Here is a 12,962-nt window from a genome sequence, read left to right on the forward strand (position 1 = left end):
TAAAAATGTGTAGTTTTTGTGAAGGTATAATTCATCTAGTTGGTTCTTGCATACAAATGCCATTTGGCCAACTCAATTCCATGGGTGAGGCAGGTAAATATGACTCCGCTCTACATCCTTTAAGATGTATCTTCTGAGAATGCAGTTTCTTGTCAGACAGTGTTTGATTTGCACCTGTTCATCACAATTTTTCATATCCTGTTAATCCGATCTTCTGAGAATGCAGTTTCTTGTCAGACAGTGTTTGATTTGCACCTGTTCATCACAATTTTTCATATCCTGTTAATCCGCTGTTGAACAAAATGCTAACCTCAGAATTTCCACTACCCATAATACAAGTAGTCCTCGACTTACAACAGTTCATTTAGTGACCATTCAAAGTTACAGCGGCACTGGAAAAAAAAGGATCATTTTTCACAGTTACAATCTTTGCAACATCCCCACGATCATGGGATCAAAATTCATACTTATGACTGTTGCTGTGTCCCAAAGTTATATGATCGCCTTTTGCGACCTTCTGATAAGCCAGACTCACTTAACAATGGGAAAGCCAGACTCACTTAACAACCAGGTTACTAATTAATCAATTGAAGCAAGAAAGATAGTAAAATTGGGGCAAAACTCAATTAACAATTGTCTCACCTAGCAAGAGAATTATCTGGGCTCAGTTGTAATCATAAGCTGAGGACTACCTGTACCCTGAGAATTTTTCTTCTACATGCAGATAGAGGAACTTACGAGCAACCTGCCACAGTTGCAGTCACTCTGCAGTAGTACATCATCTGTGGATAGCGTTGTCAGTTCTGAAACTGCCAGTCCACCCTCCAAGCGGAAAGTTTTCACTAAAGTCCAAGGAAGTGCGAAGAAGGCTCTGCTAAAATGGGTGCAGTACACAGCAGCAAGGTAAGCATGAGTTCACCAATGTAATAAACTCATTTATATCAGGTAGGTGAATGAAAAATTAGGAAAAAAACAAACCTCTACATATTTCATCATTCTTCACTTCCGTAAGAGTTATTTTAAGACAAAAGTGGCACAGTTTCAGGAGAAAGCTACTGTAATTCCTACCCCTAAGCTCCTTCAACTGTGTCTCTAAGGTGCTTTTTCAAAAGACAACCAGGGTTTGTTTGTCCTTGAAGATGTTACACTTCTGATCCAAGTATCTTCCTTGAAACAACTTCAAGGGAAAAAAACAAAATCCAGCTGCCTTTTGAAAAAGCATCTTTAGGATAACCGTGACCTGGATGACTGAAAATCTCCATAGATGTCCTTCAACTGTGCTGTCATTTTTGACATCAAAGTAAGTTAATTTCGTCCTTGCTGTTTTTTGCAGCATGAGGAGTTTTGTCAGCTAATGTTGGTAGCATTATAAAGTGCTAAGGATTTGTATGTGGGTGGGAGGTTTCCACCTCTGCTTTGAGATGTTCTCTTCTCTTCTCATCAATATATTCTTAAAACTATATTTATGACAGTTATGACAGTGATGAAAAAGTAACTTTACAAACAATCCTCGCTTTTATGATGTTGGAGGTTTATACTAAAGAAGATGATAAGCACAGTCGTGGTTTCACTTAGCAACCACTTCAATTAACAAACAAGTTGGCAGTCATTATTGTGGTTGCTAAATGAGCACCACATGTAACTATTTTAGACAATATCTATGTGCTAATGTGACGTGGCAAGGGAATTTTTTTTGTAGTTATCTATGGCATCTTAATAGTGTTATTTTGCACAGTGAGAATTTCTATTGCTTGCTGTTGTGATCTTCAAACTTAGGTCTTAGTGCTGCCTTATAGAAGCCCAGGCAGGCACACCTGCTATAGCCCTTAAAAATCATATCTAGTGACTTCCTAGCTTGATCTCATGCTTTTCTTTGACTTAACTCATTAAGTCACATTACATCTAAATCCCCTCTGCCTTATTCAGGCTACTTATTTTTGGCAGAACTGGAGGCTGTACTGTGGATCTGATTAGTCTGTGTAAAGTTTCGGATAGTGTCAGATGTCTGTTGAGGTATCTTTTCTCTGAAGGTGTCACTCACAACTTTCCATGTGCCAAATTGTATTGGAAGAAACCTGATTTTCCTTGATGTACTCTATTTAGAAGAGATTTTGATTGACTACTTTGTCTGAACAACTGATTTGCAGAAGAGCAAAATACTTGTGTTTCCATGTTGCTGTCTGAATATATGATTAGAACACTGAAACATGAGATAATGGGACAATAATTTAGCAACATAAAACTAAATGTGAATGTGTAAGAGCAGATTAATATTTTTAGCTATACAAATTACATCCCCTTTTTTATTTCAACTGAAAATTCAAGGCAGCTAATAGGTACAAGAACACAAAGTACATAATCTTATAAAATGATAATAAAATCCTAGAAAAAGAGATGGAGCTTCCTAAAGAGTAGGAAAAAGACCACTTCTATAGGCAATGCATTCCATTGTTTAGGTACGATGAAGTAAAAGACCTACTAGATGGGTGTTTTTTTTTGGGGTGGGGGGGGGGGGGGGGTGGAGGTTTTTTTGTTTTTTGTTTTTTTTTTTTTTTTTTTTTTTTTTTTTTTTTTTTTTTTTTTGTTTTTTTTTTGTTTTTTTTTTTTTTTTTGTTTTTTTTGTTTTTGGTGGAGTGGGGTGTTTGGGGGGGGGGGGGGGGGGGGGGGGGAGGGGGAGGGGGGTGGGTTGGGGGGGGGGGGGGGGAGAGGGGGGGTGGGGTTTTTGTTTTTGTGGTGGGGGGGGGGGGTGGGGGGGGGGGGGGGGTTGTTGGTTTTTGGGGGGTTGGGGGGGGAGTGGGGGGGGGGGGGGGGGGGGGGGGTTTTGTTTGGGGTTGGGGGGGGGGGGGGTGAGAAACATTTTTTTTTTTTTTTTTTTTTTTTGGGGGGGGGGGGTTTTGGAGGGGCCAATGGGGTTTTTTTTTGGGGGGGGGGGGTTTGGCAACCCAAAGGGGGAATGTGGCCGGGGGGTTTTTGCATGATAAGAGATGCCTCTAAATTTGAGGGCAATCTTGAGAGGAACTTCCCTGCAGAACTTGTTTATATATTTATGCACACAAAATATATTGTACCCAGGGAAAATTGCAAGGAATATCACTGGTTCTCCTTTCTTACCCCATTTAGTCCTCTGCTATAATGTTACAGTTCTGAAATACTTTGAAAGTTATTGTGCCAAGGACAGAATTTCTGAATTTATATGTAGCAATTCCATAGATATAAATTAAATATTTAAAAGTTTGTTTAAAAACAAAATGGAATCAGAAATTATAGATAATTGAATAAAAAAAGATTATTCATTCCAGAAGCACGGCAAATATAGCCTTAATATAATGGTTTAATGCTAGAAGTACAATAAGCTTGTTCAAGTTAGCAGTGTGTTATTTTTGTATTGTTAAGGCAAACTGGGATTGAAGTCAAGGATTTTGGACAAAGCTGGAGAAGTGGTATTGCCTTTCATTCAGTTATTCATGCTATCCGTCCAGAACTAGTGGATTTGGAGAAGGCGAAAACACAGTCTAACAAAAAAAATTTGGAAGAGGCCTTTACAATTGCAGAATCAGAACTGGGAATCCCAAGGCTCCTTGATCCTGAAGGTAGGGTAACATTTAATGCGTAATTTAAAACAATTTAGAAAATCTATAAATGTTTTGATCTTTTATTTCACATGTGACAGAGACAGCATTTGTTTTTATGTCTTGTTTTTACTGTTTTTTTTAAAAAAATTCCTCATATTTTTTTTCAGACGTGGATGTGGATAAACCAGATGAAAAATCAATTATGACCTACGTAGCACAGTTTCTGAAACATTATCCAGATCCTCATAACACAGCAGGCGATGCACAGGAGACCGATGTATGTTTTTAATTACAATGTACAATAAAATCAGACACAATAGTAAAGGTTTACAGGACATCTAAACATAGTCTGAGTTAATGAGTATTTGGGCCACGGATGGGGAAAAAAATTGCAATTTAGAAAAATAAGGAAAAGAGTTTGAAATGGAAAAAATGGGATAGTGGCCTTCATTGGGATCACAAATATGGAAAGATGATAAATAATTTCAAAAGTTGTTTTGATGTACTCTGATGGTAATGGTTTTTCCATTTTTATCAACTTTTTTTTAAAAATATACTTTCCATTAAGGATTGTAATTGCAATAGTAAAAATTAATACAAATTAAACTTAGAGAAATGTGTAATGGAAAACATTAAAAATGAAGGAAAAGGGAAGAAAGAAGAAAAGGAAAGAATATAATAAAGAAAAAAATACAAAGAAGTGACTTCTGATCTTCATTAGAAGAATAACTTTACTCCCTGTAAGATTAAACATTATTTCTTCATTACATATACCTTATCAACAAGCAAATCCATAATACATAAATGTTTCAATTGCAAAACAAGTCTTATTTTCACTTTGATTAAATAAACCAGCTTTCTGTTCCTTCCTTTTATTTGTAACAACCTTAATCTATAATGCAATCTAATAATGTAATGGTATTTGATTTCCCTTTCAATTCTTTTTTTCCCATCACACAAACTTTTTCAAGGTTTTAGCAAGTCTTTTTTTTTTCTAGATCCAATAAGATCGTTTTCCTGGTTTCTGATTTGTATTCCCATATTTACTTTTTAAAAGCTCAGCCATTTTCTTTTGCACATCTAGTAAAGTGCCCTTTTCCAAATTGTTCTCTTGGCCTGTCATTTGTAATTTCACTTGCTGTTCTTTCTCTATCTTGCGAGATAAAATTGTTCCACATCTGTCATTTATTTTTTAACATCTTTTAGACCTATTCTATCCATAGAAGCAGACATTATTACTGACACAGTTGACATTTAGTTACTAACTTCTGGCTACATTCTTCAAAGATGTCCTATTATTTTGGATGTTTAACATTTTGTAACATTTTGTCCAGTGTTAACTGACAGCAGGCATGCATGTTTTTTTTTCTTGTGCTTAAAATCCTTAGTCTGTTTCTCATGACTGGTTTATTTCTTATGATAATTCCAAAATTTTATAGTAAAAGTCAATATTCCTAATTTATCTGGACTCTTAATCCACTTACACGTTTCTTACATCAGAACCTTGCTTAGCTTTTTGCTGTTTATTTTAAATTCCTTCATCTTTTTAAAGATGGGAGTTAAATACATGCAATTTGGTTGTGAGTTGAATGCTCTTTTTATTTGTCATAGAAAGATCAACCGATGCTAAAAGATCTGAAAATTTGGATTGAACAATTTGAAAGAGATTTGTCAAGGACACAAATGATGGAAGCAAGTTTACAAGAAAAATACCAGGTATTTCTGGTTTTCTAATTGCAACAGAAGAACAGAATGTGATTGAGAAAGGCTATATCAGTCAAAAGTCACCATGATTGCAAAGTAAAGGAGTTTTAGTCCAACAAATAAAGAGGCAATGGACTGAAGAATGTTGCACTTAGATTTTGAAGTGGTAGCCTTGAACAATTTTTTTCTTTTTATAAAGATTCTTTATGGGGGGGGGGTTGTACTCTTTTTAATACTGCATGCTGCCCATAGTCACATTGAGGACAGCAGCCTTATAAATTTGGTCGATGAATAAATAACACTGTGTCCTTGTCCTTACATATTTTCTGCAGTCATTCAAACATTGCAAAGCACAATATGAAGCAAAGAGGAAACAAGTCGAACGTGCGATCCAGTCTTTAAGAAAGGACGGAAAACTTTCCCTTGACCAAGCTCTGGTAAAGCAAGCCTGGGACAAAGTTACTTCTCAAGTAAGTTTTTAAGACATAAGTCTTCCTACCAATTTTTATCTGTGGGTAAAGCTAAGCAAAATGTTTGTGAGTGTTCAGACTTGATATTATAATATGCATTTTTTAAATAAGCACATTATTCAGAAATTGAACAAAAGTTGCTATATATTTTTTCATTTCTTGCACACTCATATTTATTTCTAAGGAGATGAATAAAGAAAGTGTCCAAAGATGACATTGTACAGAACCTGAGATAGTCATAGGCCTTTGTAGGAATGTATGACACAAAGAGCTGTGACATTTTCAAGTTTATTTCATCAAAGTCATGAATATCCTCTTGGTTAAGTTTGGAGAATCTTTCCCCCCTTCATTGATAAAATAACAGTCTCAATTGATGGCTGATTTAAGGCAAAATACGCATTGGCAAAGATATGGAACACCAACAGTATATTGTTTCTTTATTTTTGATTTAAATGAATTGTATGAATCCAGTTCTTTAGGTTTGTTGTCATGCATGGCTGCCAGATTATCATGATGATGATGATGATGATGATGATGATGATGATGATGATGATGATAAACTCAGTCAACTGAACATTTAAAAATGTATCACAAATATCATTGATTGGAGATTATTATTATTATTATTATTATTATTATTATTATTATTATTATTATTATTATTATTATTATTATTATTATTATTATTATTATTATTACATTAACACTGATGATGTTGCCTAGTTAGGGTAATGAAACATCTGCAAAAAAAACAAGCAAGGTCAGAGAGCATCAAGGATTTATCATTTCAACCCTAAGCTACAAATATTTTCCTTCATTGGTATTATTATTATTAGTAGTATTATCTTATTTAGAAAAAACACATAAGCAAAAGGAAATACCAAACATATTAAAGAAGTAAATGAGCAAAATTACAAATGATGAAATATGGATCGATAAGCTAATGGTTTAAAATTTCATAAAGACTTATTTTTTCTTCTTCGTTATTGATTATTGCAAAATATATCATGTCAATATTTAATACAAATATATCATGTCAATATTTAAGTTGAAAGTCCTTCTTAAGATTTAAACTAAAAATACTTGGTTAACACCATATAAATCACTAACTAAAATTATAAACTATGCAAGATGAAACCAATATTCAAAGTCAAATTTTTCATGAAATTAAAATCTAAATTTTATATGTAAAAGATCTCAAATGTGAGGTTTGATGTAAATCCACATATAAAGTTATATTGCAAAAATCAGAATTGAATCCTGCATCAGACTTACTTTTTAAATATAAAATTATTTTGGACAATAAGGCATAATTTAGGTAATCATTCTCCAAAGAAGGAATCAAGCAACCTTCCCAGTAGGTAGCATTGAAAATCGTTGCAGGTGTTAAAAAAACATTGCTAGTTTGGTATATTTCAGAGAAATATCTCAGATTGAATTAACATCTCAGTTGTCAATATTTGTTCTGTTCTACTGTGAGTCATTTTTCAGAACTGCTGGATTTTATAGGAATGTCACCACAGATGAAATGATGATCTAAGCTTTCATTACCTTTCCAGCATTTGTCAAAAAAGTTATCCATTTTAGGAATTAGAAATGGGTCATGTATACTAATGATAAAACATTTTAAAGCAATTTTTTTCTAAATATAACCTTCACAGTCAATGTTCTTTTTCCATTGAAATTCCAACTTGCACCTTTATTACTATATTCAAATTTTGATCATATAATATTTAGCCCATTTATAAGTCATATTTCACTAGCATTTTGAAAACTAAACTCAAGAGGCATTTGTCATTCCATGTTGATTTTCAAATTCAATCAAAATTCCTCAGTATATCCCTTTCGGCAGCTCTTTTGCACTGCATATTTAGGGAACAAAATAAAGCTTGGAAATTGGGATTAACTGGTTCTCTTAATGTCCTGTTTTCCAGCTTTTTGAATGGCACTTGTATCTTGATAAATCTCTTCCTGCACCTCTGGGCCCTATTGCAGCCTGGCTTTGTAGGGCCGAGTCCTCTCTTAGAGAAGACATTTCCATTCAACAGTCTCATGAGGAAACAGCAGATACATTACATCGGAAACTTGAACAGCATAAGGTTTGTATGTTTTCAGTTAAATGATATTGTTCCTAAATTTTATTGTACATATGGGAGCATGAGGATTGGAAAGTATGAATGACTTCTGATATGCTGTAAGTACATAAAGTAGGCCCTGCTGGTCTATGACCACAATAAACCTTTGATTTAAAAAAAGGCTAAGATATACAGTATTTACAGGGATAGAAAGAAGACTCTTTATTGAAAAAGTACATGGTTTTTGCTTCCTGGTTGACTTATTGTTGCATTTTACAAAAATGCTTTTGAACGTAGTTTTCTTCTGAATTAGTAATTCATTCCAGGCTATCCAGTCAGTGTGGTGAACTGCTGGGAATCTTGGAGACTCTCATTCTAACAGCCTGGAGGGCATCTGGGAGGTTAAAGCAATTCTGTGACATTTGTAGAAGGAAGCAAAAAGTGGGAACAACTATGCTTTATTCTTGAAATCACCCATATTTTCCATGCCATTCCCAATAAAAGGAGAGAATGAAATGCAGTTGTGCAACTTTGCCCTGTTATATTTATGAAAAGACTTGCTTCAAGATGAAGCCCTATAGAATTATGCTGTTGGATGAGGTTTTTCTCATTAACGATTGAATATCGATCTCAGTTCTATTTAAGCCAATTCATTATTTTTATTTTAAAATTATGCAACTAATTTGTTTAAAAGTTATGCAACTCATTTGTTTAAAATTTGAACTTGCATTAATTAAACTTAATCGTCTTGTTCATTATATATAATTATAACATTGTTTAAATTTGTAGGATACCCTGATTTCTTAGCACTCTGGTAGCTTTAAAAATACAATAAAAATATAGAAAGGTGTCATGATCATCATTTTAGCCATTGTCTATCCACTGAGGGATGAAGGCCTCTTCTGCATGTTTCCAACCTATATGGTCCTGACCTTTCTTTTGCCAATTGCGCCTGCAATACTTGCTGATGTCTTTGTTCTGTCTTGGTTTGAGTCTCTTTTGTGGACACTTTTTATCAAGTGGAATCCACAACTATCCATACACCTTTCTCTCTTCTTTATTGCATCTTTAAGCCACCCGGAGAGCTAAGGAATTGGGGTATCCTACAAATTTAATAAATAAATACATAAATTTAAGCAATCATATTATTGTCTTCTAATTAGTTAAATTAGACCATTGGTCAATGTATTTCATAATTACTTTTACTACTGAGATAATTTTCTTTAATTCTGTACATCTCCTAAATGAGAAGATGACAAAAATATAGATGCAAAATACTTAAAAGCATTTATGTTTTAGATTAATAAACAATCCAAATGAGTATATTAAAATATAAGTGAAAGATCACTTTAATGATGCTGTTGTTATTTTGCTGAAATATATGAAATGCGTCATGATGGCTCTTATATACACTTGAACTTTAGAGGCATCACACCTACTGTAGTTCTGTGCTATGATTTTTAAAAGAGAGATTTTGAGCAACAGGAATGATTATATGTATATATGGAAATGCACAAAGCTTTCCTGTTAACTAATAATAGCTAGTGTTCCGGTTCTGGCTACATATGTACAATTTATATTTTATGAACAGTAAAAGCTCTGCTTTGCTTTGATGATGCTTTAAAGAAACCTATAAACTAAAACTCTCATTGTCATGACTTGGCAAAAGAGTGTGTCATAGGGCTAGACTTTTTTAACCAAGGTACCTCAAATGAGCTAATGTGCAGAATGTGTCCAAAATCCAGGACTCATGTCTCATGAGATAATGAAATTTCTGGAACATTGTGGCTGCTTCATTGTTACTGGCTGTTGTTGGGCTGCTCCTTCGGTCATGTAATCACATGATCTTAATTTTTAAGTTTTTTTTTAAATTTGTTTTTAATTCTTATTTTATTTATTTATTTTTATTTATTTGATTTGCCAATTGTTTACAAGATAATAAGTATAAGTGTATACATAGTTGTGAATACATGAAATGGGTACATATAAGAAAAATAAAAGAAGAATAAGAGAAACAATAGGACAGGGATGGTAGGCACGTTGGTGCGCTTATGCACGCCCCTACAGACCTCTTAGGAAAGGGGTGAGGTCAATAGTAGACAGTCTAAGGTTAAAGTTTTTGGGGTTTGGGGAAGAAACTACAGAGTCGGGTAGAGTATTCCAGACATTGACCACTCTATTGCTGAAGTCGTATTTCCTGCAATCAAGTTTGGTGCGGTTAACTTTGAGTTTGTATCTATTGTGTGCTCTTGTGTTGTTATGGTTGAAGCTGAAGTATTCATTGACAGGTAGGACATTGCAATGTATGATTTTATATACCATGCTTAAATCAGACCGAAGACGGCGTAATTCAAGGTTTTCTAGTTCTAGAATTTCAAGTCTGGTGGCATAAGGTATTCTACAACGAGTAGAGGAGTGGAGAACTCTTCTTGTGAAATATTTCTGGACTTTCTCAATTGTGCTAATATCAGATACGTTTTTTGAGTTCTAGACGTTTTTTGAGTTCAGTGGTTGTTGGGTAGAGATGTGGTTTGTAGCTATTGGATGTTCGGGTTTTTGCGTTGTGTCTTTTTTTTCAAGGTTGGATATTCTTTCTTTTACGGTGTCCAGGGATGCTACTATGGTGTTAAGGGATGTTTCAATGGTTTCAATGGTATCAACTCTTTCCAACAGATCCAGTTTGGGTTTGCATGATTTGCAGAGATATGAAAACTCATTGGATGATTCCAGGTATTGAATAAATTGCTTGGTTAATCCCAAGCAGTCATGATGAGCGTATTTGTTACACAGAGAACATTTGATGGAGTTTTCATTATCCTTTAGATTTTTGTAGCATTTAAGGCATGTGCAGGAGTCTTGTGGTTCATTGGTGGGGATTATCTTCTCTTTAGGTTGTGGTTTGGCATTGGATTTTTTTTTTTTTGGCATGGTTTGTTAAGATAGTACGTTGATTGAATTAATTAAAGGAACAATTTTGGGTAATCTATATAGCCAATATCACACCAATCAATCAATTGCAGTAATCTCTCTAGTCAGATAATATTCCTGAGCAACAATCAGCTTAATCAATTAATTACTCTAATCACTAATCAATTAATTACACTAATCATTAATCACACTGTTCATTTAAATTCACTAAATCATTGATTTTACTATTCAATTAAATTACATGAATCTTGATCTTTTAAACTAGTCAGTAATCACACTATTTGCACTAAACACTCTAATCACAGTAATCAATTAAAACAATAAATCAATTAAACCATTAATAAAATATTTTATAGAAATTGATTATCTAATCGTTGATATAGGTGATGAGGTAGAAAAGTTGTAAGTTTTGAGGTAATGAATTAATCAGTGTTTGATTAAAGTAATGAGGTAGTGTACAGAGTACACTGTCACAGAGTAGTAATTCTGTGACAGTGTCCCAGCCTGCTTGAAAGAGAAAGGGAAAGGGGGGTGGGGAGGAAGGAAGACTTTGGAAAAAGTACAAAGAAGAGCAACTAAGATGATTAAAGGCATGGAAACTAAAATATATGAATGGTTGCAGGATTTGGGTTTGGCTAGTCTAGAGAAAAGAAGGACTAGGGAGGACATGATAGTAGTATTCCAGTATTTGAGAGGTTGCCACAAAGAGGAGGAAGTCAACTTATTCTCCAAAGCACCAGAGGGCAGGACAATAAACAATAGATGGAAACTAATCAAGGAGAGAAGCAACCTGGAATTAAGGAGAAACTTCTGAACAGTGAGGACAATTAACTAGTGGATCAACTTGCCTTCAGAAATGGTAAACGCTTCATCACTGAAGGTTTTTAAGAAGAGACTGGATAGTCACTTGCCTGAAATGGTATAGGATCTCCTGCTTGAGTAGGAGTTGGACTGGAAGACCTCCAAGGTTTCTTCCAATTTTATTCAGATGAATGGATGGATGGATGGATGGATGGATGGATGGAAGGAAAGGAAAGGAAGGAAGGAAGGAAGGGAAGGGAAGGGAAGGGAAGGGAAGGGAAGGGAAGGGAAGGAAGGAAGGAAGGAAGGAAGGAAGGAAGGAAGGAAGGAAGGAAGGAAGGAAGGAAGGAAGGAAGGAAGGAAGGAAGGAAGGGCATTTAATGGGAAGCAACAGGAACTCAGAAGTCATTCCTGCTTCCAATACGTTTTTACCTGTCTTTGGTCATCTCGTTTCTCTATTTAAATAAGGCAATATCTCTGAAACAATGACCCAGTGGGGCACAGCTTTTCTAATTGCTCAGTAAAAATAAGTATTTTAAAAAACAATACTCAACTAAAGCTGCTTTCTAGAAAGCTTTACTTTATATCTTTGATTGTCTCCTCTGAAGAAAGAGTGGACAGGCAAATGAAGTGATATATAGTACCCATCTGCAGAGGTGAATAGTGTCACCTCTGTTTCTTTGAAGTAAATTAGAACTATCTCACAGCGGGATTTGATGTAATAGAAGATTCTGTGAAGAGAATACAGAGGCAGGAAAGTTATTTTTTATATATATTTTCTCTCCTTTAATCAAATTTCCTGTGCTGCTCTAGAATTTCAGATTTATAAATGGTTGTATTAATTGTTGATATGGTTGAATACATTTTTGGAAAGGCATCGAATGTTGTTGCCTTCTTTTCTGGCTCCTTATGCAAGAAGTTAAAACAAATTCAATGAAACTGAAGGAAGGTTGCATAAATAATGCATTGTGTACTATCTGAAAATATGTACTTGACTAATGATCTATTCGCCTCGAAGTTTGGACATGTTGACCTTATGTTTTTATAGTTTTTATTAATCTTAGATAAGTCATAGTGCTTTTCATTGTGTGGATAGGATAGTTCTTTTACAATATTATTAACCTGTTTTAAGGCTGATTTAGAGTTGCTTGCCATGGTTCATAGCAGTCACATACTTATGCTATGAAAGGGTTGATGGGTAAGCATGCATTGCAGATGGTTGCAGAGGGGCCAATGCAAACACCTTCCAAATCCCAATTGCATGTTGTGGGGAGGTGCACATCCTGTGTGCTGATTGGTGGATCTAACTTCCTTTCTCATTTTTAACTGCATTCATTTGGAACTAGATTGACAGTAGATAGTAGAAGTTGTACAACTTGCCTCGTGGTGTAACCAGAACAATCTGGAACTGA

General features: G+C 34.7%; 1 protein-coding gene across 7 annotated transcripts in view; it reads left to right on the forward strand.

Moving 5' to 3' along the window:
* SYNE1 (spectrin repeat containing nuclear envelope protein 1) overlaps positions 1-12,962 on the forward strand; it is a 292,109-nt gene that overhangs the window by 53,250 nt on the left and 225,897 nt on the right. For all 7 annotated transcript variants that reach the window (XM_087969930.1, XM_087969959.1, XM_087969939.1 and 4 more), the window contains exons 7-12: positions 725-903; positions 3,394-3,590; positions 3,740-3,849; positions 5,184-5,288; positions 5,609-5,746; positions 7,681-7,845. In XM_087969930.1, the coding sequence (XP_087826056.1) occupies positions 725-903; positions 3,394-3,590; positions 3,740-3,849; positions 5,184-5,288; positions 5,609-5,746; positions 7,681-7,845 (894 nt within the window). The remainder of the gene's footprint in view (positions 1-724; positions 904-3,393; positions 3,591-3,739; positions 3,850-5,183; positions 5,289-5,608; positions 5,747-7,680; positions 7,846-12,962) is intronic.

This window comes from Notechis scutatus, chromosome 1 (genome assembly GCF_049901735.1).
Source record: "Notechis scutatus isolate UNSWTSFEM ecotype Mainland chromosome 1, rNotScu1.2, whole genome shotgun sequence".
Taxonomy (NCBI): Eukaryota; Metazoa; Chordata; class Lepidosauria; order Squamata; family Elapidae; genus Notechis; species Notechis scutatus.